The sequence below is a fragment of the Mauremys reevesii genome, linkage group 22 (genome assembly GCF_016161935.1).
Source record: "Mauremys reevesii isolate NIE-2019 linkage group 22, ASM1616193v1, whole genome shotgun sequence".
Lineage (NCBI taxonomy): Eukaryota > Metazoa > Chordata > Testudines > Geoemydidae > Mauremys > Mauremys reevesii.
The window spans coordinates 21441674-21468835 of NC_052644.1; the positions used below are offsets into that span (position 1 = coordinate 21441674).

General features: G+C 63.8%; 2 protein-coding genes across 6 annotated transcripts; both read left to right on the forward strand.

Moving 5' to 3' along the window:
* Window positions 1-1263: 1263 nt before the first annotated feature.
* Window positions 1264-11343, forward strand: DNAAF3 (dynein axonemal assembly factor 3). Of its 5 annotated transcripts, none has more exons than XM_039510020.1 (12): window positions 1270-1352; window positions 1982-2062; window positions 3103-3245; window positions 5093-5186; window positions 5335-5492; window positions 7760-7936; window positions 8191-8313; window positions 9040-9162; window positions 9654-9798; window positions 10110-10224; window positions 10869-10943; window positions 11041-11343. In XM_039510020.1, the coding sequence occupies exons 2-12, from the start codon at window positions 1984-1986 to the stop codon at window positions 11309-11311; spliced, it is 1503 nt and encodes a 500-aa protein (XP_039365954.1). In that variant the 5' UTR covers window positions 1270-1352; window positions 1982-1983; the 3' UTR covers window positions 11312-11343. The 5 variants fall into 5 exon arrangements, with proteins under 5 accessions (XP_039365958.1, XP_039365954.1, XP_039365955.1 ...); XM_039510021.1 differs by lacking the exon at window positions 1270-1352 and adding an exon at window positions 1404-1414; XM_039510024.1 differs by lacking the exon at window positions 8191-8313 and having other exon boundaries at window positions 1264-1352.
* Window positions 11344-19382: 8039 nt separating this feature from the next.
* TNNI3 (troponin I3, cardiac type) lies at window positions 19383-26317 on the forward strand. The gene is made up of 10 exons (XM_039510129.1): window positions 19383-19403; window positions 20698-20737; window positions 21201-21213; window positions 21919-22104; window positions 23228-23269; window positions 23647-23778; window positions 23934-24023; window positions 24342-24518; window positions 25742-25847; window positions 26115-26317. Exons 2-9 carry the CDS (start codon window positions 20727-20729, stop codon window positions 25841-25843), a joined length of 753 nt encoding a protein of 250 aa, XP_039366063.1. The 5' UTR covers window positions 19383-19403; window positions 20698-20726; the 3' UTR covers window positions 25844-25847; window positions 26115-26317.
* The last annotated feature ends 845 nt before the right edge of the window (window positions 26318-27162 follow it).

Below are 27162 nucleotides of genomic sequence, written 5' to 3' on the forward strand. Positions count from 1 at the left end.
GGGGGTGGGGCGTTGGCTTCCACCCTGGGCCCCAGCGAGCCTGACCCTGGCCTGCGTGGCGGCCTCCCCAGGTGAGAACTGCTGGTCTAGACTCAGCGCATACGTAGATGGACTGGGTTAGACAGAGCTGGGTGTGCGGGGCTGGATAGATAGAGCGATAGATAGATAGATGGGGGGGTGTGGGGCTGGATAGATAGATAGATGGGGGGGTGGGGATGGATAGATAGATGGGGGATGTATAGATAGATGGGGTGTGGAGATGGATAGATAGATGGGGGGATGGATAGATAGATAGATGGGGGGTGGGGATGGATATATAGAAGGGGATGGATAGATAGATAGATGGGGGGTGGGGATGGATAGATAGAGGGGGGGATGGATAGATAGATGGGGGTGGGGATGGATAGATAGATGGGGGGATGGATAGATAGAGGGGGGGATGGATAGATAGATGGGGGGATGGATAGATAGAGGGGGGATGGATAGATAGAGGGGGGATGGATAGATAGATGGGGGTGGGGATGGATAGATAGATAGATGGGGATAGATAGATAGATGGGGGGTGGGATGGATAGATAGAGGGGATGGATAGATAGATGGGGATAGATAGATAGATGGGGGTGGGGATGGATAGATGACAGGGTGGATCGGGAGGGGGAGGGAAGGACAGAGGGGTGGGTGGGGAGGGGGTCGCATAGGGGTAGGGGAAGGGACGGGGCGCCAGATGGAGGGGAAGGGGACGGATGGGGAGGGGAAGGGACGGGGGCGGATGGAGGGGAGGGGACGGATGGGGAGGGGAAGGGACGGGGGCCGGATGGAGGGGAAGGGGACGGATGGGGAGGAAGGGACGGGGGCGGATGGAGGGGAGGACGGATGGGGAGGGAAGGGACAGGGGGCCGGATGGAGGAGGGGCCGGATGGGGAGGAAGGGACGGGGGCGGATGGAGGGGAGGGGACGGATGGGGAGGAAGAGACGGGGGCGGACAGAGGAGGGAGGAGGAGGGGGACGGGAGGAGGGGCGGAGTCTGGTGCAGGGGCAGAAGGGGCGGGGCTACCCGGGGGCGGGGTCTCAGGGGCAGAAGGGGCGTGGTCTACAGGAGAGACGGGGCGGGGCTCCCCGAGGGGCGGGGTCTCCGGGCAGAAGGGGGCGGGGTGTAGCCCCGGGGTGGGGGCGGAGGCTCCAGGGAGCGAAGGCCCCGTTGCCAGGGCGACCGCGTCCCGCGCCGCAACCGAGCTGCCGGCGCCGGCCGAGCCGCGCTGCCGTGGGTGGGACCAGGGCCCGGCCCCGCAGCCCATTGGCCCGGAGCCCGGCCCGTCCCGGGGGGCGGGGCCCGCGCGGGGCAGCCCGGCAGGGTGAGCGCGGGGCGGTGGTCTGTGGGGGCAGGAGATCGGGGAGGAAGTGTGGGGGCGGCAGGGTAAGTGTGGGGAGGGGCAGTGTGGGGGCGGCAGGGTAAGTGGGGGTGCAGGTGGGGGCAGTAGGGTAAGTGGGGGGCTGGGGCAGTGTGGGGGCGGCAGGGTAAGTGGGGTGGGGGGCTGTGGGGGCAGCAGGGTAAGTGGGGGTGCGGGTGGGGGCAGTAGGGTAAGTGGGGGCTGGGGCAGTGTGGGGCAGCAGGGTAAGTGGGGTGGAGGTGGGGCTGTGTGGGGCAGCAGGGTAAGTGGGGGTGTGGGTGGGGGCAGTGTGGGGGTGGCAGGGTAAGTGGGGTGGGGGGAATAGATGGGAGGGGGTCAGAGGGCGCAGGTGAGGGAGGGGGCAGGAGGTGCTGGGGGTCAGGGGAGTGGAGAGTGGCAGAGGGGAGATGGCCAGTGGGGGAGGAGGAGAGATGGGGCAGCGGCGGGGGAGGTAGGTGGTCACTGGGGAGGGAAAGAGACGAGGGAAGTGGGGGGCCAGGCATCGGTGGCAGCAGGAAGGTTGGGGGGGCGGCCCCCCGGCCCTGGCGGCTCCAGCCCCACACCCATGGGGGGGCCGTGTCTTTGTTTTCCAGCCATGACTACAGGAGCCGGCAGCAGCTTCGGCACCACCTGCTGGTGGGGCTTCTCCCCCGCGCTCGACCTGCAGAGGGAATGTGGGTCCCCCTCGTCACCTGCGTTACGGTAGCGCTTGGGAGCTCCACTTACGGACCAGCCCCCCATGGCGCTAGGCGCTGTACAGACCCAGCGCAAGGAAAACCCCTGCCCCAAAGAGCTGACAAGCCAGCTCTTGGCCCCTCCTCATCTTAGGGGTCTGGGGGGGCAGCTTGGGCCCCTCCAGTCTATTCCTCCCGGCCCCTTGTGGGGCAGAGCCAGGATCACGCCCCCCCCCCCCAGTCTATTCCCCCATCCCAGGGGATTGCACCATCTCACGGGGTGGAATCATCCCTTTAAGCGTATTCCAAAATCTAATCCCTCTGGGACATGTGGCATCCCGGTTTTAAATGGGGTGGGGTGGGGCTGGTTATATGGGGACCCCTCGCCTGGAGCTGAGATGCAGCCCCTCTGGGGTGGGGTGCGGGGGCTGGTTAGACAAGACCCCTCGACCGGTGCTGAGATGCGGCCCCTCTGGGGTGGAGCGTGGGGGCTGGTTATACGGGGCCCCTCGCCCGGCGCTGAGATGCAGCCCCTCTGGGGTGGGGCGCGGGGGCTGGTTATACGGGACCCCTCGCCCGGCGCTGAGATGCGGCCCCTCTGGGGTGGGGCGCGGAGGCTGGTTATACGGGACCCCTCGCCCGGCGCTGAGATGCGGCCCCTCTGGGGTGGAGCGCGGGGGCTGGTTATACGGGACCCCTCGCCCGGCGCTGAGATGCGGCCCCTCTGGGGTGGGGCGCGGAGGCTGGTTATACGGGACCCCTCGCCCGGCGCTGAGATGCGGCCCCTCTGGGGTGGAGCGTGGGGGCTGGTTATACGGGACCCCTCGCCCAGTGCTGAGATGCGGCCCCTCTGGGGTGGGGCGCGGAGGCTGGTTATACGGGACCCCTCGCCCGGCGCTGAGATGCGGCCCCTCTGGGGTGGGGCGCGGGGGCTGGTTATACGGGACCCCTCGCCCGGCGCTGAGATGCGGCCCCTCTGGGGTGGGGCGCGGAGGCTGGTTGTACAGGCCCGAGATGCTCCCATTCTGTTTTCCCTGCAGGTCTGGAGAGCTCCATGGCCCATCTGTGCCTGTCACAGGACGACCTGCCCGAGCTCAATATCCTGCTGGTGGGCTCCGTCGATGGCCGGCACGTCCTCCGGACCATGAGTCAAGCCCACCGCTGGCCGCAGAGGAGGATCAATGTAGGTGTCTCCCCTCCCCAGCTCCCCTCCCTCTCGCCTGGCCCAGAAGTGGAGTGGAGTGGAGTGGTTAGAGCGCAGGAGTGAGCAGTCTCTGGAGAGCTGAGTTCTCTCCCCGGCTCTGGGAGGGGAGTGGTGGTTAGAGCGGGGGGGCTGGGAGCCAGGACTCCTGGGTTAGTGGGGTCTAGTGGTTAGAGCAGCGGAGATCTGGGGGCCAGGTCTTCTGGGTTCTATCCTGGCTCTGAAAGGGGGGTGGAGTCTAGCGGTTAGAGCGGGGTGGGGGGACTGGGAGCCAGGACTCCTGGGTTCTATCCCTAGCTCTGGGAGGGGAGTGGGGTCTAGTGGTTAGAGCAGGGGGGGATGGGAGCCAGGACTCCTGGGTTCTCTCCCCGGCTCTGGGAGGGGAGTGGAGTCTAGTGATTAAAGCAGCGGGGATCTGGGGGCCAGGTCTTCTGGGTTCTATCCTGGCTCTGAAAGGGGGGTGGGGTCTAGCGGTTAGAGCGGGGTGGGGGGACTGGGAGCCAGGACTCCTGGGTTCTCTCCCCAGCTATGCCCCATTGTCAAGCCTGCCCCGCATTTGGGAAGGGCTTGGGGATCCCCAGTGCAGGTGCCCCAGCCCAGCCGCGTTGCCGGGGTCGGCAGAGGCTGCAGCGACGGCTCTGCCAGCGAGGGCCGTGGTGGCAGCCGCCCGCGGGCCATTTCTGAGCTGCTGTCAGCACTCATCAGGCTGACGGGCGAGACGGGGACGGTTTATTCCGCGGGGCATCCGGAGGCTGGCGGCACGTGTGGCACGGGGTGTTGGGGGGAGGGTGAGCGTGGGGAGAGGTCCGTTCCGGCTGCCAGGCCCCCTCCCGCAGCCCCCCAGTGCCTCTTATGTAAACACCCCCCAGGACTCCCCCCTGTGCCAGAGGATCTCCCCGCCGCTCGCTGTGCCCCCTACGAATCGCCTGGGCCCCAGGCTGGAAGGGGGACGTGGGGGGCGTGGGGCTTCAGTACCCACAGGGTTATTCCGAGGGGAGAGAGGGTACGGAAGGGAAGCGTGAGGAGAAATCTTGGGGATTCTGCAATTACAACTGACCCATGGTACCCCTGCTGGGACAGGTGGGGCTGGAGTAGGCAGGAGCTCCCCCCCCCCCCACAGCCAGCGCTCCTGCCCTGCTCCCCCACAGAGCCCCCTGCTGGGAGAGGTGGGGCTGGAGTAGGCAGGAGCTCCCCCGCAACAGCCGCTGCTCCTGCCCCACTCCCCACAGAACCCCCTGTTGAGAGACATAGGGCTGGGGTCGCCGGGAGCCCCCCCACAGCCAGCACTCCTGCCCTGCTCCCCCACAGCACCCCCTGTTGGGAGAGATGGGGCTGGGGTTGCCGGGAGCCCCCCCACAGCCAGCACTCCTGCCCTGCTCCCCCACAGCACCCCCTGTTGGAAGAGATGGGGCTGGGGTCGCTGGGAGCCCCCCCCAGCCGGCACTCCTGCCCTGCTCCCCCACAGCACCCCCTGCTGGGAGAGGTGGGGCTGGAGTCGCTGGGAGTTCCCAGTTTCACAAGCCGAGCTCTTTACTGCAGCAGAAGTGACAGTCTGGCCTAGTGGGTTTCATAAGCAAAGTCAGGGCTGAAACGTAGAAACATTTATATCAGGGGGATCCCAAAGCTCCCCACAGGCTTCTCATTGTCTATGGAAGGTTCCCTCACGTGGCGCTGGGCTGCGGCCCCTCTGGGGTGGGGCGCGGGGGCTGGGTATACGGGGACCCCTCGCCCGGCGTGGAGACACGGCCCCTCTGGGGCGGGGGAACCTATAACGCCCTCCCCGTATGGACGCCGACTTTTCCCAGTTTGTTTTCCTTCCCTCTTCTCAGTTCTACATCGTGGAGAATAACCTCGAGGCGCTGGCCCGGCAGCTGCTTTTCCTCAGCCTCGCCCTGGAGTCTCCGGAGAAAATGGGTCTGCAAGGTAAAGGTCACGAAATCCCTGGCTCTGACCACTAGAACCCGCTCCCCACCCGGAGCTGGGCTAGAACCCAGGAGTCCGGGCTCCCAGTACCGAGGACGGAGGTGGGGAGACAGTGTCTGACGGCAGCACTCGCCTCTCCGCTCCGCAGAGAAGAGCGAGATGTTCCTGGAGCTGCTGGGGAACAGCCTGATCCGCAGCCCGACAGCCGCCTACCTGCAGGAGAAATCGGACCTGTTCGTCCGTTACGTCACCGATCCGGACTTCCAGCAGCACCACCTGGGGGCCGTGGACCTGTCGGCCCTGAAGGTGGGTCCCCGCCACTTCCCACCACGGCCACCGGCCTTCCCGTGCAGCGGGGTGACCCCTGCAGCGCTCTGGCCCCACCTCTAGTGGTTAGAGCGGGTTTGGCGCTCGGGCTGCTGGGGAATAAAACGCCACCACCGTGCCTTGTGGGAGCTGTAGTTCATGTGCCTCATGCTCCCATTATCCTCTGTGGGCCAGGCTCCTGCGCCGGACTACATCTCCCAAGATGCACCACGATCTCACTGGGTAGGGCAGGCGCATCATGGCAGTGATGTGGCTGCACTGCATCATGGGAGTTGTAGTCCCATAAACATAAAATCGTCCCTGATCATGTTTGCAGAGGAGACGAACTGGGGGAGTAAAGCAGAGGCCGGGTCAGGGCCATGGGGGTTGCTGGGGAAGCTGGGCGCCAGCCACCAGCCTGCGCTTTCCTACGGCGACATGTCAGCGTGTCCATCCGGGACCAGAGAACGCCGGCCGCACGCACAGGCTGGGGGTCGCCCTCCTGGGCAGCCGGGACTCTGGGAAAGATTTGGGGTTGTGGTGGAGAATCAGCCACACCTGAGCTCCCTGGGTGGCGCTGGGGCCAAAGGGCAAACGGGCTCCTGGGACGCATCAACCGGGGATCCCTGAGTGGGAGCAGAGAGGTTGTCCGGCCTCTGGATCTGGCCCTGGGGCGATGCTGCGGGAATCCTGTGCCCAGTTCTGGGGCCTGCAGTTCCAGGAGGAGGTGGCAAAATGGCAGAGGGGCCGGAGAAGAGCCACGGGGATGATTGAAGGGTTAGAAAAACCTGCCGGAGGGCGAGAGACGCCAGGAGCTCCAGTCGTGTCGCTGAGCACGGAGACAGTTCAGGGGGGACGCGATCCCCAGGTCTAGGGACCGACGCGGGAAACAAATATTTAATAACGGGCTCCTCAGTCGAGCAGAGGAAGGTCTAAAACGATCCATGGCTGGAAGGTGAAGCTAGATACGTTCAGGCGAGCGTTCGTTTTTAATGGTGAGAGTAATTAACCATTAAACGGATTTACCAAGAGTCATGGTGGATTTTCTGTCACCGACAACTTTCAATCCAGCTTGGCTGTCGCTGGGAAAGCTCTGCCCTGGGAATTATCATGGGGCTGGTCTCTGGCCTGGTCTATATAGGGGCTCAGACTAGGTTCCACTGGCCCCTCTGGCCTTGGAGTCTATGAATCAATGGTCTGGCCAGGGAGCCTGGCCGCGCCCAGATGCATGCTGCTCCTACCCAGAGAAGAGACCACGGTGCATCCTGGGAGACGTAGTCCAATCTGTGAGCCTGGGACTGGATCATGAGGGACCCCAACTACATCTCCCATGATACACTGCTGCCATAGTACCGCCATGCGACATATCTCTGTTACCTAGAGGAGAGACTGGTGCATCCTGGGGGACGTAGTCTAACTAGAGAGCCTGGCCTATTAGAGGAGAATGGCACTCTGAGGCACCAGAGCTACATCTCCCATGATGCACCAGTGCTGCCGGTAGGCCATAATGCATGCCTCTCCTACCCAGAGGTGGTACCATGAGGCATCCTGGGAGACGTAGTCCAACAAGGGAGGTCATCCCATGGAGCGGTATGGGGCCTTGAGGCCCCTGTACTACAACCCCCATGATGCATTGCTTCCCCTTCCTCAAAGGCAGTACCGTGGTGCATCCTGGGAGATGTAGTCCAACCTGGCAGCCTGAGCCATACAGGAGAGTGGGAGGCCTTGAACAACATCTCCCATGCTGCACTGGAAACTCACATTTTTGGGGGAGGGAGGAAGCCCCCACTTTCTGCTCCCCTCCCCCCCCCCCCACGCTTGGATTGAGGATCCTAAGGCTGCGCCTGCTCCTGACCTGAGACAATTCGGACACAAGGCCCCTCATGTGTCAGCCTCCAGAGCTCCTGGGTTCAGTCCCCCCTGCCGGCCCACGCGGGGTCAGGCTCTGCACAGAGATGCCCAGAGAACAAGGAGAGGGGCTGAGAGATGCGGGGGGTGGGGGTGGGATGAGGGGTTGAGAGCAGCGCGAGCCCCCCACCCCGCAGAGATGGCGCTGCACCAGTCACAGCAGTGGGCCCGTGTACCTCGGTTATCCTGCCTCCCACCAGCCCAGCTCAGCCCAGGGACTCCAGTATCCCCATGCCTGCTTTGTGCCTCAGTTTCCCCACTGCAGAGTGAGGGTAATGACCCAGGCTGCGGGGCGGCTCTTGGGGGTGGGGAGGGAGAGCATCTCTCCCCCCACCTTCCCGTTGCTCTTTGTCCAACAGTTCAAGGAGCGGGATCAGCTGGAGAGCATCTTCCGCTTCTGGCGGAACCCGGACCCGCAGGCCTTCCCGATCGCCCGGCTCTGGGACCTGCGGGTCCGGCAGTACCTGGGCACCCGATACGATGCCCGCCGCGGCGTGTGCGACTGGGACCTCACCATGAAGCTGCACGAACGCGGGGTGAGCCCTGGGAGCCCGTGGAGCTGCGGGCACAGCCGGGGGGCGGGGCAGGGTGGGGGGGGCGAGCTTCCTGCTGGGTGCGGCCCTAGGGGGCGCTGGGCCGCAGGGGGCGCTCTCCCCTGGCATTCAGGGCTGGCCCCAGGGCGGTGCCAGGGGCACTGGCCCAGCTGGGTTCCAGGGTGGCTACGGGAGGGCCTGTCTAGCAGCCCCCGGCACGGGATTCTCACCACCCTTCCCCCCCCCCGCCCTTGCAGGCCAGAGCGATCGGCGGGCGGGAGTTCGCCCGGTGGCGGGACATGGGGGTGGCCTTCGAGCTGCGGGAGGGCATCTACCAGGTCCCCAACAAAACCTTGGCCTCCGGGAGGCTCCTGAGACACGTGAGCAGCAGGGCGGCCGTGGGGATCCCAAGGGGGGGCGGAGCCTGAGAGCGAAGCGGGGCAGGGCCGGCCGGAGAAGAGAAGCTGCGGGGACCCCAGGGCGGGGGGGTGCAGACTGGTTCCGTGGGGGGAGCCGGCGAGAGCCCGGGCCAGGGGGGCTGGAGGGGGCGGAGGTCGCAGGTGGGGAGTTGGAGGGGCTGCCGAGGCCGGGGGCTTGGAGGCGGAGGTCGCAGGTGGGGAGTTGGAGGCGGCTGCCGAGGCCGGGGGCTGGAAGGGGGCGGAGGTTGCAGGTGGGGGCGTTGGAGGGCGGCTGCCGTAGGCCGGGGGGCTTGGAGGGGGCGGAGGTCTCAGGTGGGGGAGTTGGAGGGCGGCTGCCGTAGGCCGGGGGCCTTGGAGGGGGCGGAGGTCGCAGGTGGGGGAGTTGGAGGGCGGCTGCCGTGAGGCCGGGGCTGGAAGGGGCGGAGGTCGCAGGTGGGGAGTTGGAGGGGCTGCCGAGGCTGGGGGCTTGGAAGGCGGAGGTTGCAGGTGGGGAGTTGGAGGCGGCTGCCGTGGGCGGGGCTTGGAGGGGCGGAGGTCGCAGGTGGGGAGTTGGAGGCGGCTGCCGTAGGGCCGGGGATGGTGGGGAGTGGCTCAGATTGGGGGCTGGAGGGGGCTGCCATAGTCCCAGAGGGGAGCTGGGGGGATCTGTCTCCCCAGGTGGGTAACGCCCTGTGTCCCCCCACCCAGAAGGGGGAGCTGGTGCCTGCCCGGGGGTACTGGGGCGACATCGGCACGGGGCCGTACCTCCCCTTCGGGATCGAGTCCGAGGAACCGAGTCTGCTGAAAACCGTCAATGGGATCCCCGCCAAGGTAGGGGTCGCCTTGTGGGGGGGCAGGGCCATCGAGGAGAGGGATGATCCTGGGGGAGGCGGGGAAGAATCGGGGAGCCCTGATCTGGGGGGGGGAGAATCGGGGAGCCCTGATCCCGGGAGTGGGGGAAGAATCGGGGAGCCCCAGTCCCGGGGGAGGGGACAATTGTGGAGCTCTGATCCTGGGGGCGGGGGGAGAATCAGGGAGCGCCGATCCCAGGAGGGGGAGAGAGAATCGGGGAGCGCCGATCCTGGGAGTGGAGAGAGAATTGGGGAGCCCTGATCCTGGGGTGGGAGCGGGAGGAGAATCGGGGAGCCCCGATCCCAGGGGAGGCGGGGGGAGAATCGGGGAGTGCTGATCTCAGGAGGGGGAGAGAGAATCGGGGAGCCCCGATCCTGGGAGTGGAGGGAGAATTGGGGAGCCCTGATCTGGGGGGGATGGGGCAGGATTTGGGGGATCCCTCCTCACCTCTCTCCCCTCTGCGTTGCCAGAGTGCCCAGGAGATCTCCTTGTACAATGTCACGGCCCTGTTCCACGAACTGGCAGCCCGGGCCCCCTACACCCCCCCGCCGCCCACCCCAGAGGGGGCCCAGGAGAGCCCCGCCCCGAATCCAGATCCGGACCTGCAGGATCACAGTGAGTCCTTGCGCCAGGGGAGGGGGAGTGTTGGTGGCGCGGGGGGGGGGCGGGGGGATTCTACCCCCGGCTCCTGCAGCCCCGGGGTCCGTCACACTGATATTGAGACCCCCCCAGTCTCGCAGCTCCCCGCAGCGCTGGGGCTCCCGGCCCTTCCCCCGTGGGGAGGGGACCCCCAGCCTCACAGCCCCCCCCAGTACTAGGGGTCCCTCGCAATCCAGCCCCTGGAACCCCACAGATGAGGGGGATTCCCTCCCCCCAGGCCCCGGCCCCAGGCTGATCGGTGTCAGTTTCCCCCCACCCCACCCCAGAGGCCGCCTGCCCCGGGCCCGTCCGGATTCACTTCCTGCCGCTGGGCTGCACAGCTCGGCTGCCCTGCAAGAGCCAGTATCACCAGCGCTTCCACCTGCTCTTCTTCTCCTGCAGGTAGGGGGTGGCCAGCCGGACGCCGGGGTTCGGCCTGGCTCGGGGAGCGGCGGGTCTGGTGATTAGAGCGGGGAGGGGGGCTGGGTTCTGCCTGGCTCTGGGCAGGGAGGGGGGATTGGTGGTTAGAGCGGGTAGGGGGGCTGGGAGCCAGGACACCGGGGTTCTGCCTGGTTCGGGGAGGGGAGGGGGGTCTGGTGGTTAGAGCAGGGAGGGGGGCTGCCAGCCGGATGCCAGGGTTCGGCCTGGCTCGGGGAGGGGCGGGGTCTGGTGGTTAGAGCGGGGAGCGGGGCTGTGAGCCAGGACCCCAGGGTTCTGCCTGGCTCTGGGCAGGGAGGGGGGCTCTGGTGGTTAGAGCAGGGAGTGGGGCTGCCAGCCGGACGCCGGGGTTCGGCCTGGCTCGGGGAGGCGGTGGGTCTGGTGGTTAGAGCGGGTGGGGGGCTGGGAACCAGGACGCTGTGGTTCTGCCTGGCTCTGGGAGGGGAGCGGGGACTGGTGGTTAGAGCAGGGGGGCTGCTGGGAGCCCGGACTCCTGGGTCCCATCCCCGGCTCATGGGAGGGAGAGAAGGCCCCTGACCCAACTGCCTTCCCCAACCCTTCCAGCCGTCGCCCGGCCTCGTGACATCCCCCTGCCCCTTGTCTTCCAGCATGGTCCACGCCCTGAGCCCGGAGCTGCAGCTGGTATCTGCCCCCAGGGCTACGCTGATCACTGAGCTGACCAGGTGAGTGCCAGCGAGGGGGGGCCCCGCTGTGGGGCAGCTCCAGTCCCGTCCCCCCCCGGCCCCTCTTCTAACCCCACCCCCGCCGTTTCCCCCACAGCTTCCTGCCCGACGTGCGCAAGGAGCAGGCGGACGCCTTCCTCGCCCGGGTGACGGCCCTGGCCGCGGGGGCCGGCTTCGCGCCGTGCGGGACGCCCGAGGGACAGAACCAGGCCTGGGCCCGCTTCCAGCGCCAGGAGGAGGGGCCCGGGGAACCGCTTCGCCCCCTCCTGGCTCCCGATGGCCCCCCAGAAGATGGACGCCCCACACACGCGCCCCCTCCTGTCTGCCCATGGCCCAGCTCTGTGGGTGGGGGGGTTAATGAGGTTTGACTGGAAATAAAATCCCCCCCTCCCCCCTGGAATCGTGGCTGCTTGGACGGTTTGTTCTGCTGCAGGGAGCGGGCCGGGGGTTCAGTATGGGGTGGGGATCAGCGGGGGGCACTGGGCTGTGGGGGCTGGGCTGGGGGAGTCAATAAGGGGCAGAGGTCAGTGGGGGGCACTGAGCTGCAGGGACCAGGCTGGGGGTCAGTGCGGGGCGGGGATCAGCGGGGGGCACTGGGCTGCAGGGACCAGGCCAGGGGGGACTGAGGGGGGCACTGGGCTGCAGGGACCGGGCGGGGTCAGTGAGGGGCAGGAGTTAGAGGGGGCACTGGGCTGCAGGGACCAGGCCGGGGGCCAGTGAGGAGTGGGGCCAGAGGGGGCACTGGGCTGCAGGGACCGGGTGGGGTCAGTGAGGGGTGGGGTCAGAGGGGGCACTGGGCTGCAGGGACTGGGCGGGGGTCAGTGCGGGGCGGGGTCAGAGGGGGCACTGGGCTGCAGGGACCGGGTGGGGGTCAGTGAGGGGCGGGGTCAGTGGGGGCTCTGGGCTGCAGGGACTGGGCCGGGGATCAGTGAGGGGTGGGGGGCAGTGGGGGGCACTGGCCGGGGGTCAGCAGGGGGCTGTGACGTTCCCCTGGTGTTACCCGGCCGGTGAGCTGCTCGGTCACTCCAGCCCTCGACCCTGGGAGCCAGCCCCACCCTGCTGCGCTGGGAGACCCCCACCCCCGGGCTGCTCCCACACGGCCTCTGGCGTGTGAGCGGCTCCCAGCTCCGGGAGTGAGCACTCTGGGCAGCCGCTGCTTGGACTGTGCAACCGAATGTCACCGGCCGAGATCTCTGGTCCCAGACACCCCCTGGGAACCTCCGTCCTGCAGTGCCCAGTTCTGCCGCCGGACGCCGCAAGCTTCTCCGAGTTCATCTGTTTAACAAAGAAGCTGACACGTTCCAGGCTCGTTCTGCCGACAGGAGCCTCGGCCGCGCCTCACACCAAACGCGCTGCTTCCGGGGGAATAACCCAACAGATTTCTTACCTAGAGCGACGGATTGAAGTGAGTATAAGTCAAAGCACAAGAAGTCGGATTTGCTCAAATGAAATAAAAGCGAAACGCCGTCTACGCCGATCGTAACACTTTCAGCCCTACAAACGTAGCTGCTTCTCGCCACAGGCTGGCTGGGTGCCCTTCAGCCAGGCGCTCCCCTTCGATCAGCGCTTCAGTCGCTGGGTGCTGGTGGCTGGAGATGGAGGTGGAAGAGAGAGCAGGGAAAACGTCTCTCCCTTTTATCGTGTCCTCTCTTCCCTCTTGGCTTTTCCCTCCCTCACTTCAGAGTCAGGTGAGCGTTACCTCATCGCAGTCCCACACGGACCAAACGACGGGGGTGTGACGACGTGGGAACGTTCTTAATGTTTTCTCTGAATACTGGGCGGGTGCCTCGGTTTCCCCAATGCAGTTCTCAAGGATCTGGGTGGTGGGATAAGGGGGTGTGGTTGGTGCAGAGCCCTAGGCAGGTGTGAGGGTGTCTGCACAGAGAAGGGCCGACGCCCTGGCTCCTGGGCCCCTCCCCTGCACGGTGCCAGCTGAAGGGGCTGGAGAACAGAGATCAGGTGGCCTCCAGGCCCTGGAAAGAGACAAAGGCCAGAGGAGGGGCTGGGGAGTTTCAGTTTGGAGCTGGCTGGGGAGATGGGGGGAGTCCCAGAGCTGGGGTCTAAGCTCCCTGCCCCCCAAGATGGACCTGACTGAGGGGTCCTGTTCTCTGTACCTACAAGCTCTGCTTGGGACTGTTCCAGTCGTCTAATAAACCTTCTGTTTTACTGGCCGGCTGAGAGTCCCGGTGAATGGCAGGAAGTGGGGGGTGCAGGGCCCTGACTCCCCCACACCCCGTGACAGGGGGTGACTCACTCGAGGGTCTAACACAGGGGTCCCTAACCCGTGGCTCTGGAGCCACCTGCGGCTCCTCAGAAGTTAATAGGCGACTCCTTGTACAGGCACCGACTCCAGGGCTGGAGCTACGGGCCCCAACTTTCCAATGTGCCGGGAGGTGCTCACCGCTCAACCGCCGGCTCTGCCCCCCACTCCACCCCTTCCCTCCCCTGAGCCTGCTGGGCCGTGCGGGAGTAACTATGACTCTCTTCGGCTGTGTCAAGAGTCTAGTTACAGGGCCGCGGCTTTGAGACCTCAACCTCCCTGTGGTCCCTCTGGACGGCTCTTGGGAGATGAGTTGACTGACTGAGGCTCAGCTGCTTCGCTATCCCGCTCCTATTGTTCTGGTTCACCGGCCAGACAGTAGGATTCAACGGTGGAAAACCATAAAACGATGGCGGCACTAGATGATGCCCGAACAAGCCCGTGTCGAAGGGCTAATTCGACACAACTAAATAAAAAGATTGTACCTTAGGGCAGGTGCATCTTTCGACCCAGTGAGCCCCGGCTCCATATCGAGTGGCGACACAAACTGAAAGTGAGGCATCAGAGGTCCAGCCTGCCTCACAGACAAATACGACCATAAATGAGGTACATCTTCTATCACGTACCTCACAAGACAATGTTAAGAAAGTTGCTTTTGAGTGGCAATTATACAAATGAAACAAAAGATTTGTCTAATTCCTACATTCGAATATATGAACAGTGCATTCATAGAGACTGCTGAAGCCATCTGTCTGGCAAGCCCTGACCTTGTAAATATCTTTGGTGAAGAGGAATTGGACTCTGAGGGTTCGAAGGAGGGACAAACGGAGTCCATGAAATTTCTGCTGAAGAAGCGGTGAGAACAACTACACCTCTACCCCGTTATAACGCCACCCGATATAACACGAAGTCGGATATAACGCGGTAAAGCAGCGCTCCGGGGGAGGGGCTGCGTGCTCCGGTGGATCAAATCAACTTACCTATAACACGGTAAGATTTTTTTCAGAGTAGCAGCTGTGTTATCCGCAAAAAGGACAGGAGTACTTGTGGCGCCTTAGAGACTAACAAAATTATTTTTTGGCTCCCGAGGACAGCGTTATATCGAGGTAGAGGTGTCTAAATGGATCACAAGAAAAGACTATAATTCAGCTGCCTAATGATAACCCTGCGCGTCCCTTCTGTGGTGACCATGTCGGTAGACCAAGTGCTCTGAGTGTCAAACGAAATCACAGTGGAAGAGCCGTTGAGTTTCAATGTTCCCTTTGTAACAAAATGGACTCAAAAATACGTAGTATTCTCTGCCATATTCCTAAATGCAAAGAGAAACCAACGGAGGAAATAGTGGGTGACTGGACTTGTGAGATGTGTGATAAACGATTTAACACCAAAAGTGGACTCTCGCAACATAAGAGAACGGCCCATCCGACGGTACGAAACCAAGAGCGTATTGAAGCCAGGCAGCCCAAAGAAAGATCGCAACGGGGGAAACATAAGAGTTGCTGGACCGTTGAAGAAGAACAGCTCATCGTTGATTTCAGTAGTACATTTTGGGGCAAAAGGACCATAAATATTTTGATCGCAGAACAAATTAAAACAAAAAATGCCAAACAAGCGACAAACAATGAACATTAGGCCTTAATAAGAACGCCAAATTGATCACGGCTGATCCAGAACCTATAGCAGAAGTATGAGATCTGGAACCAAAGATTGATAATCCCTGATGTTGTTATTGGACTGAAGGACATATCTCTACACAAAGTAAAGGAAGTTCTTCTTCACGCAGCGCACAGTCAACTTGTGGAACTCCTTACCTGAGGAGGTTGTGAAGGCTGGGACTATAACAATGTTTAAAAGGGGACTGGATAAATTCATGGTGGCTAAGTCCATAAATGGCTATTAGCCAGGATGGGTAAGAATGGTGTCCCTAGCCTCTGTTCGTCAGAGGATGGAGATGGATGGCAGGAGAGAGATCACTTGATCATTGCCTGTTAGGTTCACTCCCTCAGGGGCACCTGGCATTGGCCACTGTCGGTAGACAGATACTGGGCTGGATGGACCTTTGGTCTGACCCGGTATGGCCTTTCTTATGTTCTTATGTTCTTATCTAGTCAAGCAGCGTGAGACAAAATTTGATGTGGAAGTTATAAGTGGCGGGAAATTCCAACACAAGATCCCTCGTCGAGTCGCCTGGTATTGATGTCCTCTCCACCTTCCTGGTGGAAGTGCCTGAAGCAAAGAGATTGAAAACAATGGCCATAAATAACCCAAAGAAGTGGATGGAGAAAAGAGTGGCCTGCAAAGGTATATGCAAGAAATATCAGCATCTGTTTGAGATCGACCTACGGAAGCTCCCCTCCATTATTCTCGATGCTACCGATCGTTTGGGATGCCAAGTTCCTCTTCCTGAAATCCTTGAAACGTATAAGAACAGATGGGAACCTCAACCCCCCCGCGAAGGATTGGGCCAATTTAAATCTCATTCGACGGCCGATAATTCAGCCTTTGAAGTTTTAGTCTCGTCTAAAGAGATAATGGAAAAATAGAAAAGAGATGAATAAGAACTCAGCTCCGGGACCTGATGGGGTCAGCCTGGCAATGCTCTTGAGAAACGATTTAACACCTGGCTGATCACAGGCACAATTCCTAATGGTATAAGGGACGGCCGCTCTCTGTTGATTCCAAAAACATCAGATCCTGAAGCACTGAAAGATTTGGGGAATTGGGAGACCGCTGACCATCGGGTTGTCACGGACTCACAGATCGTGCCCACTTGTGGCCCCGTGCGGTCCGTGGGAGGTGCCCCTTTCAGTGCGACAGCCCTTCTCGGGGGTCCTCTCTCTATTGGGGTCAGGCCCCTCCACCTCCTGGAGCTGCACCTCTCTGAGCCTCAGCGCGTCTGTCTCTGCCGTGGGCCCCCTCAGGGAGTCCCCTCGCTCTGGACCCCCTGGGCCTCCTCACCCCCCCGAAGGGGTTGATGCCCCCTGTTCTCTAGCCCGGAGTGACTCTCAGCCAGCGTAACACAGGAGGGTTTATTGAGAGTTGAACCCAGCGCAGGAAACTCTCCGGCCTCAGGCCTGGCCTCCCTCAGCCCAGCACATCCCAGTCTCCCCTGCAGCCAGGTGGGCTCTGCCTGCTCTCCCTCTCCAGCCCAGAGCCCCCCTGCTTCCCAGCTGGGCCTCTGATATCCCCAAGCCCTCCCCCCCTCCTGTCCATTGTCTTCTCTCCAGAGAAACAGGCTCGTAAAGAGGGTGGCCTTGGTCTCCTCTCCCCTCAGCCCTCCTCTGGCTGGAACCAGCTGGTCAGGTCACCGGGGTCCTCTCTTCACAGAGCCATTGTCCTCCCCCCGGCCAGAACCGGCTGTGACTCCTGAGCTGGGTCTCCAGGTCACCAGTCGCTGGGGTGTCCATCCTCCAGGCCATTGGCCGGGGTCCCAAGTTCCCTCTCCGGTCCCCTGTACCCACAAACTCCCTCTCCCCTCCTCTCGTTAAACCAGTAACACCCAGGGACACTGAGTCCCACCCCGTCTGCATGCAACCCACTGGAAAACACGGAAAAACCAAGAAACCCGCCCCCCCCACACACACGCTTCGTCACACGGGTCCATCGCGCTTCGGCTTTTTTCGAGACTAATAAACCGACTCACTAACGCCTGCCCAATAACCGCTCGACAAAGGGCATTTATTGCTGGCTGCTCAGAGAATCTTAAAATTCTCCATATAATATTAAATCAAGCAAGAAGTCGTTAGGAGTCGTCTTTGTTGATATTGCCAAGGCATTCGATACAGCATCGCATGATCCTATCATGTGGGTACTAAGGGAAAGAGGTTTGGACCAACATATTGTGGCTATAGTTAGTGATTCATACAGGAACGTCCGCACACCTGTATAGACGTTGGCGAGGCGTCTACGTCGCCTAGTGAAATAAAAGTTGGCGTGAAGCAAGGAGATCCCATGTCTCCCTTGTTATTTAACCTGGTGCTTGATTCTCTACTTACAACATCAGAGAAGACTGGTATGGGATTTTCCTATGGGATAAATAAGAGCACATCACTTGCCTTTGCTGACGATTTGGTCATGCTCAGTGATACCTGGGAGGATATGAATATAAACAGCGAGATTTTAGAAACCTTCTGCTGGCTAACTGGCCGGAAAGTACAAGCCAAACAGTGCTATGGGGTTTTCTTGAGCCCTACTCACGATTCATAGACCATCAACCACTGTGACACCTGGAAGATAAACAAAGATGATTGGAATACGATTCTGCCGGGGGTGAATCTGAAAAATCTCTGGGACTCAAAGTCGATCCATGGATTGGATTGGATTGTCTAACCCTTTGCTTTCTGAAAAGCTCGACAGGTGGCTTGGAAGACTCAAAAAAGCTCCATTAATGATGGAGAAGTTAATGATGTTAAATGTATATACAATACCTAGAATCATCTACCTGGCTGACCAGACAGACACTAGAAACACCTTGTTATCTTCAATAGATGATAACATTAGAAACACCGTGAAACAATGGCCTCATCTCCCACCGGATACGCGCCATGGCTCCGTCTCCCACCCGGTACCTGCAATGGCCTCATCTCCCACCGGATACGCGCCATGGCTCCGTCTCCCACCCGGTACCTGCAATGGCTTCATCTCCCACCGGATACGCGCCATGGCTTCATCTCCCACCCGATACCTGCAATGGCTTCATCTCCCACCTGATACGTGCCTTGGCTTCATCTCCCACCCGGTACCTGCAATGGCTTCATCTCCCACCGGATACGCGCCATGGCTCCGTCTCCCACCCGGTACCTGCAATGGCTTCATCTCCCACCGGATACGCGCCTTGGCTTCATCTCCCACCCGATACCTGCAATGGCTTCATCTCCCACCCGATACCTGCAATGGCTTCATCTCCCACCCGGTACCTGCAATGGCTTCATCTCCCACCGGATACGCGCCATGGTTCCGTCTCCCACCCGATACCTGCAATGGCTTCATCTCCCACCGGATACGCGCCATGGCTTCATCTCCCACCCGATACCTGCAATGGCTTCATCTCCCACCCGATACCTGCAATGGCTTCATCTCCCACCCGGTACCTGCAATGGCTTCATCTATGCTAGAACTAGAGGCAGGGGGTTAGGAGTGACAACACTCGCTAACCTTATCCCTTCAGTTCAAGCACAGGGACACACACACACAGTCAGCATGGGACACACAGACACACACACACACAGCAGGGGACCCAGGGACACACACACAAAGAGCAGGAGGGGCAGGGACACACATAGTGACACACACAGGGGACACAGGGACACACACAGAGAGCAGGAGGTGCAGGGACACACAGTTACACACACAGCAGGGGACCCAGGGACACGCACACACACAGACAAACACAGGGACACACAGAGCAGGAGGTGCAGGGACACACACACAGAGGGACACACACACACACACACAGACCTGGATGCACAGGGGGACACACAGTGACACACACATGCACACAGTGACACAGGGACACACACAGAGACCTGGGCACACAGGGACACACAGTCGGACACACACAGCAGGGGACACAGGGACACACACACATGCGCACACACGGGGGGGGGACACAGAGCAGGAGGTGCAGGGACACACACAGTTACACACACACAGCAGTGGACACAGGGATATGTACACACACAGACAAACACAGGGACACACACACACAGAGCAGGAGGTGCAGGGACATACACACACAAAGGGACACACACACACACACATCTGGATGCACAGGGACACACACAGTGACACACACAGAGACCTGGGCACACAGGGACACACACAGTCACACTCACACACAGACCTGGATGCACAGGGACACACACACACACCTGGGCACACAGGGACACACACAGTCACACACACACACAGACCTGGATGCACAGGGAGACACACACACACACACACACACACACAGAGACCTGGGCACACAGGGACACACACAGTCACACACACACATACACCTGGGCGTACAGGGACACAGACAGTGACACACACCCACAGTGACACACACACACACACACACAGGGACAGCCCGGCCCTGCCCCCCAGCGGGCCCCGCCCCTCGGTCCCCGCCCGGGGAGGCGGCTCCGGCCCCTTCTTAACCCGCCGGCCCCGGCCCCGGCCCCGCTCCGCGCCGCCTCCGGAGTCCGGACACTCGGGTAACCCGGCCGGGGAGCCCCTGTCCTGGGGGGGATGGACGGGAGGGGACCCCCTGCTCCCCACTGACCCCTGGGGGGAGGGACCGGAGGGGACCCATCTGCGCCCCACTGATCCCTGGGGGGACGGACCGGAGGGGACCCATCTGCGCCCCACTGATCCCTGGGGGGACGGACCGGAGGGGACCCATCTGCGCCCCACTGATCCCTGGGGGGACGGACCGGAGGGGACCCATCTGCACCCCACTGATCTGGGGGGGGGGGGGAGGATCCCCCCCCCCCCTGGGGGGGATGGACGGGAGGGGACCCATGTGCGCCCCACTGATCCCTGGGGGGATAGACCGGAGAGGACCCATCTGTGCCCCACTGATCCCTGGGGGGATGGACCGGAGGGGACCCATCTGCGCCCCACTGATCCCTGGGGGGACAGACCGGAGGGGACCCATCTGCGCCCCACTGATCTTTATGGGGGATGGACGGGAGGGGATCCCCTGCCCCCCCCAAGTCCTGGGGGAGATGGACGGGAGGGGACCCATTTGCACCCCACTGATCCCTGGGGGGACGGACTGAAGGGGACCCATCTGCACCCCACTGATCCCTGGGGGGATGGACCGGAGGGGACCCATCTGCTCCCCACTGACCCCTGGGGGGATGGACCGGAGGGGACCCATCTGCGCCCCACTGCTCCTTACGGGGGATGGACGGGAGGGAACCCCTGCCCCCCTAACCCCTGGGGGAGATGGACAGGAGGGCACCATCCCCCCACCTCTGGCGAGGGGGAGACCGGCTGCAGGGGGATGTTTTCAACCCAGATAAGCGTGGGGGACCCCAGCCCCCCATCCCACCGGTGCCCCCCCCCAATCTTCCCCTGTCGCAGCATCTCCAGGGACCAGCTGGATATTCCAGAGCTTCCCCCCCCAAGCCCCCAGACTCGGAGGGGGGGGCTCCCATTCCGTCCTATCCCCTCCCCCCCCCAGAGCTGCCGAGGGCTTCGGGCCGGGACCCCCTCGCCCCGATAAGGGGATTTATATTTAGCAATAACCACTTAGGGGCTTATCGGCCCGAGCGGCTCCCGCCCCAAATAGGGGAAAGGAGCCGGGGCTGGGGGAGATAACGGCCTCTGGGCAGGGTCCTTCCCAGGCCCCCACCCCCCTGAGCCAGCCAGTCCCTGCCCTGGGGCCGGATGGGAGCCAGCGACTCCTAGAGGGGACAGGCCCCTGCCCCATTCCCTGCCCCCCTGAGCCCGGATCTAGAGTCTGTGCAGAGCAAATAATATTTTTCCATTTTCTCCTCCCAGCTGTTTGTAGTGAAACCCACCTGCTCCTGATGGCAGACCAGTGAGTAACTTGCTTTTGACTTGTTCAGCTCTGGGAAGGGAGTGTTGTCTAGTGGGTAAAGCCCGGGCGCTGGGAGCCAGGACTCCTGGGTTCTCTCCCTGGCCCTGGGACGGGAGTGGGGTCTAGTGGTTAGAGTGGGGGGGGGCTGGGAGCCAGGACTCCTGGGTTCTCTCCCCAGCTCTGGGAGGGGAGTGGGGTCTAGTGGTTAGAGTGGGGGGGGGGGCTGGGAGCCAGGACTCCTGGGTTCTCTCCCCAGCTCTGGGAGGAGTGGGCCCAGTGGTTAGAGTGGGGCTGGTAGCCAGGACCATGTGATTTTTGAGGGGTACATCCCTGCCCCCGCTCTGTGCCTGTTTCCCTGTATGCTGAAGGGCCCTGCCAGCAGGAGGCGCCAGTCGGGGTGGGGGTGGGGGCGTAGACAGGGGCTTCCCGAGCCTAATCGCCGTCCGTCTCTCTTTCTCTGCAGGGAGGACGTCACCGTAAGGAGGAGCCGGGGCGGGGGGGGGGCTTTCCCCTGCTACACCCAGGGAATCTCTGGGGCAGCACCATGGGGGGGGGGGCTGTTCTGTGAGATCAAAGCCACTTTCACTGGCTGCCCCCACCTGGGCCTGGGTCACAGACGGCGCCCCCTGGAGGGGAAAGTCCCCGCGCCCCATTCCCTGCCCCCCTGAGCCAGCCAGTCCCTGCCCTGGGGCCGGATGGGAGCCGGCGCCCCCTAGGGGGGACAGGCCCCGCACCCCATTCCCTGCCCCCCTGAGCCAGCCAGTCCCTGCCCTGGGGCCGGATGGGAGCCGGCGCCGCCAGCCAGTCCCTGCCCTGAGGCCCGATGGGAGCTGGCGCCCCCTAGAGGGGACAGGCCCCTGCCCCAGTCCCTGCCCCCCCAAGCCAGCCAGTCCCTGCCCTGGGGCAGGATGGGAGCTGGCGCCCCCTAGAGGGGAGAGGTCCTGGGCCCCATTCACAACCCCTAACCAGCCGGCCCCCTGCTATATTTAACCTCCTGAATGTTGTCCCCGCTGGGTGTCGCCACCATTGTGTCCCCTCCCCCCCCAGATCAATGACTCCACCCACTTTCCAAATTTTGGGGGGTCTTTGCCTGTAAGTGGGGGAGGAGGGTTTGTTGCTGAGGCCACCCCGGCACCTCGGTGCAAAGTGGGGTGACGCCCTGAATTCCTCCCCCCCCCCAGTACGAGGAGGAGGAGGAGGAGGAGGAGGAAGTGGGAGAGGAGGAGGAAGAGGCGGCCGAGGAGGGGCCCCAAGAACCGGAGCCCCCCAAGCCGGCTCCCCCAGGCCGGCCGCCGGCCGCCGTCCCACCCCTCCGGCGCAAATCTTCCGCCAACTACCGGGCCTACGCGACGGAGCCACACGTCAAGGTGGGCGCTGGGCCTGGGGCGACGTGCTCCCCGCGAAAGGCTCTGGGCTGGGACCCCGAAGTGCTGGGGCTGGTTCCTGGCTCCGCCCCAGATGCCTCCTCGGTCGGGGTGGGGGAGGTTTGCAGCTCCCTGATCTCGGTCGGTGGGGATCTGTGCAGCCCCGGCGACGGGGCCCTGATCTCGGTCGGTGTGGGGATCTGTGCAGCTCCCGGCACGACGGGCCCTGATCTCGGTCGGTGGGGATCTGTGCAGCTCCCGGCGCGACGGGGCCCTGATCTCGGTCGGTGTGGGGATCTGTGCAGCTCCCGGCGCGACGGGGCCCTGATCTCGGTCGGTGTGGGGATCTGTGCAGCTCCCGGCGCGACGGGGCCCTGATCTCGGTCGGGGTGTGGGGGGGATCTGTGCAGCTCCCGGCGCAACGGGGCCCTGATCTCGGTCGGTGTGGGGGGGGATCTGTACAGCTCCCGCGCAACGGGCCCTGATCTCGGTCGGTGTGGGGATCTGTGCAGCCCCGCGCGACGGGCCCTGATCTCGGTCGGTGGGGGGATCTGTGCAGCTCCCGCGCGACGGGCCCTGATCTCGGTCGGTGGGGGATCTGTACAGCTCCCGGCGCGACGGGGCCCTGATCTCGGTCGGTGTGGGATCTGTGCAGCTCCCGGCGCGACGGGGCCCTGATCTCGGTCGGTGTGGGGGGGGATCTGTGCAGCTCCCGGCGCGACGGGGCCCTGATCTCGGTCGGTGTGGGGGGGGATCTGTACAGCTCCCGGCGCGACGGGGCCCTGATCTCGGTCGGTGTGTTGGGGGGGGATCTGTGCAGCTCCTGGCGCGACGGGGCCCTGATCTCGGTCGGTGTGGGGCGGGGATCTGTGCAGCTCCCGGTGCAATGGGGCCCTGATCTCGGTCCGGGATCTGTGCAGCTCCGGCGCGACGGGCCCTGATCTCGGTCGGTGGGGATCTGTGCAGCTCCCGGGCGCGACGGGCCCTGATCTCGGTCGGTGTGGGGGGGATCTGTGCAGCTCCCGGCGCGATGGGGCCCTGATCTCGGTCGGGGGGTGGGGCGGGGGTATCCTGAGCTGCTCTCATAATACACCGAATAAAAACCCTCTCGCTTGTTCTAATGCAGAGAAAATCCAAGATTACGGCATCTCGGAAATTACAACTCAAGGTAACGTCTCAGGCTTCCCGCCTGGGTGAGGGGGCGGGAGGCCAGGGTCGATGGGCCTGTGGGACAGATCTGGGGAGGGGGCGGGAGGCCGGGGTCGATGGGCCCGTGGGTGATCTGGGAGGGGGGGAGCCGGGGTCGACAGATCTGGGAGGGGGCGGGGGCCGGGATGGGCCCGTGGGTGGGTCTGGGGAGGGGGAGGGAGGCTGGGGTCGATGGGCCCATGGGTGGGTCTGGGGAGGGGGCGGGAGGCCGGGGTAGATGGGCCCATGGGACAGATCTGGGCTGTGGGTGGGTCTGGGGAGGGGGCTGGACGCCGGGGTAGCTGGGCCTATGGGTCAGACTGAGGGGTGTCACCCAGCCCCCCTCGTGCCCCCCAGACGCTGATGCTGCAGATCGCGAAGCAGGAGCTGGAGCAGGAGGAGGAGGAGCGGGGCCGGGAGAAGCAGCGGTACCTGGCCGAGCACTGCACCCCGCTCGCCCTGGCCAGCCTGCCCCTGGCTGAGCTGCAGGTAACCCCCCCCCCCCGACCCCCAGGCAGGGGGGAGGAGGGCTGGGTCTCACAGGGCGTTGAGGGGGTGTGGGTGAGCCCTGGGGATGGGGTGGGGGGACGGGTCCAGGGGGGCAGAGAGGGGAACCCTTTTCTCCTCCTTCCCCCCCCCCCCAGGAGCTGTGCCAGGAGCTGCACGCCCGCGTGGACCGTGTGGACGAGGAGCGCTACGACATGCAGGTTCGGGTCAGCAAGAACATCAACGAGGTACGGCTGGGACAGCCCCCCCCCCGGCTCCCCTTCCACCCCCAGGCCAGCCCAGACACCCCAAAATCCAGCCAGAGCCCCCACCCACGCACCCACCCCGCCCTGCGAAAGTGCCGCGGAGACTGTGACCCTCCAGTTGCAATTACAAAACTGGTCACTAGATGGTGCTGCAGAGCTGGGGTTTAGCTCCGCCCCCTTAAGCTCCGCCCCCTCTGCTCACTCCCCGCAGCACAGCGCCCCCTAGTGCCATCTGGGGGCATCTGCCTGCCAGGTTAGTGCATCCCCAGCTGATCCCCCCCCCCCCGCTCTGCCCCCCAGATCGAGGATCTGAACCAGAAGATCTTCGACCTGCGGGGGAAGTTCAAGCGCCCGGCGCTGCGGCGGGTCCGGCTCTCGGCCGACGCCATGATGCAGGCGCTGCTGGGCTCCAAGCACAAGGTCTCCATGGACCTGCGGGCCAACCTCAAGCAGGTCAAGAAGGACGACGCGGAGAAGGTGAGCGGGGCAGCCGGGGGGGGAGGGAGGCTGGGGGGGGCTGGGGAGCCGGGGAGTGGCTGGGGGCAGGGGAGCCGGGAGGAGAGGCTGGGGGCTGGGGAGCCGGGAGGGAGAGGCTGGGGGCTGGGGAGCCAGGAGGAGAGGCTGGGGCAGCCGGGGAGTGGCTGGGGGCAGGGGAGCCGGGAGGAGAGGCTGGGGGCAGGGGAGCCGGGGAGTGGCTGGGGGCTGGGGCAGCCGGGAGGTCTGGGTGGGGCTGGGGAGCCGGGAGGAGAGGCTGGGGGTTGTGCGGCCCAAAAGGCCTGAGGCAGCAACAGGCCCAATAACACCAAGGTGTGGAAGCAGAAAAAGTTTATTTGAGCATTTTGACATCATCATGACAGCAAACAGTTTCATCATTGGTAACTTTTCAAGGGCTGTCAGCTGTTTTTACCTTTGGGGCTGAGGGCAGAATATAACAAATCACACAAGCAGCCTCCTCCTTATCTCTGGTGGTGTGTTTGTTGCACTGACGAGAGACAGTGACACGTCATTCTGGCTCGCAAGGGTCAATGAGTCCCACCATGGAACGGTTTGGACAAGATTAACATCAACCCTGATTCATTCAGGCCTAGTACAGACAGGCTTCATTCAGGGGCAGGGGAGCCGGGAGGAGAGGCTGGGGTAGCCGGGGGTGGCTGGGGGCAGGGAGCCGGGAGGAGAGGCTGGGGGCAGGGGAGCCGGGGGAGAGGCTGGAGGGGCAGGAGGAGCCTGGAGGAGTGGCTGGGGGCTCGGGGAGCAGGGAGGAGTGGCTGGGGCAGCCGGGGTGGCTGGGGGCAGGAGGAGCCTGGGGAGAGGCTGGGGGCCGGGAGGAGGAGTGGCTGGGGCAGCCGGGGGTGGCTGGGGGCAGGGGGAGCCGGGAGGGGGAGGCTGGGGGCCGGGAGGGGAGGCTGGGGCAGGAGGAGCCTGGAGGAGAGCCTGGGGCAGCTGGGGGAGTGGCTGGGGGACGAGGGGGAGCTGGGAGAGAGGCTGGGGAGCCTGGAGGAGGCTGGGGGCTGGGGAGCCGGGGTTGGGGCTGGGGCAGCCGGAGGGGAGGTTGGGGGCAGGGGAGCTGGGAGGCAGAGGCTGGGGCAGGGGAGCTGGGAGGGGGAGGCTGGGGGGGACAGGGGAGCTGGGAGGCAGCAGGGGAAGCCCCCCCCCTCTGGGGTATCAGGACTGACCCCCGTCTCCCCCCCTCCCCCCCGCAGGAGAACCGGGAAGTGGGCGACTGGCGCAAGACCATCGACGCCCTGAGCGGCATGGAGGGGAGGAAGAAGAAATTCGAGACCTCGGGGGCTGGGCAGGCCTGAGCAGGTGACCCCCCGCCCCCCTCCCGAGCCCTACAGCTCCCCCCCCACAGCCGGCCCTCCTGCCCCACACCCCACAGCGCCCCCTGCTGGGAGGCGTGGGGCTGGGGTCGCCAGGACCCCCCCTGAGCCAGCACTCCTGGCCCACACCCCAGAGCGCCCCCTGCTGGGAGACGTGGGGCCAGGCTCCTGGAGCTCAGATGGAGGGTGGGGCTGGGACATTGTTTCTCGGTGGTTTCAGTTTCCTCTTTGTTTTTCTGTTTCTCTCCCGCAGGAGCAGAGAATTGCCGATGGGGGGGAGGGGAACAAGAGGATGGACCCCAGAGAAATGCCCCCCCCCAGAGCCCCACCCCTGATTCTACCGCTCCCCATTCCCTTCCCCCAAGGACTCCCCTGGCCACAGCACCCCGCAGTGTCACCCCTCGGCTTTCAAACCTCCCCGCCCCCCTGCCGCCAATAAAGCATCTTTGAGTGTCAGGGGCCGTCCGTCCGTCCGCGGGCCCCTGTCCAGAGTGGGGGAGCTGCCCAGGGGCCCTGCGGGTTGGGGGTGGGACCCAGATCCTCTCCCCTCTAGGGGGCGTCTTTCCCTGCTCTAACCCACAGACCCCACACCCCTCCCAGAGCCAGGGAGAGAACCCAGGAGTCCTGGCTCCCAGCCCCCCCTGCTCCAACCACTAGACCCACTCCCCTCCCAGAGCCGGGGAGAGAACCCAGGCGTCCTGGCTCCCAGCCCCCCTACTCTAACCACTAGACCCCACTCCCCTCCCAGAGCCAGGGAGAGAACCCAGGCATCCTGGCTCCCAGCCCCCTGCTCTAACCACTAGACCCCACTCCCCTCCCAGAGCCAGGGAGAGAAGCCAGGAGTCCTGGCTCCCAGCCCCCCCCTGCTCCAACCACTAGACCCCACTCCCCTCCCAGAGCCAGGGAGAGAAGCCAGGAGTCCTGGCTCCCAGTCCCCCCTGCTCCAACCACTAGACACCACTCCCCTCCCAGAGCCAGGGAGAGAACCCAGGAGTCCTGGCTCCCAGCCCCCCCTGCTCCAACCACTAGACCCCACTCCCCTCCCAGAGCCAGGGAGAGAAGCCAGGAGTCCTGGCTCCCAGCCCCCCCTGCTCCAACCACTAGACCCCACTCCCCTCCCAGAGCCAGGGAGAGAAGCCAGGAACACTCGTTTTGCCTGGCAGGTTAACAGTAGTTGCATCCTGGTACCCGAATTCCTTTGACGCTTCCCTGCCTGCTAGCCAGCCCCTGCCAGTGGCTACTCCCAGAAATCCCAGCTCCTCTGCCCCCAAAGGAGCCGTGTGCCCCAGTTTCCCACCGCG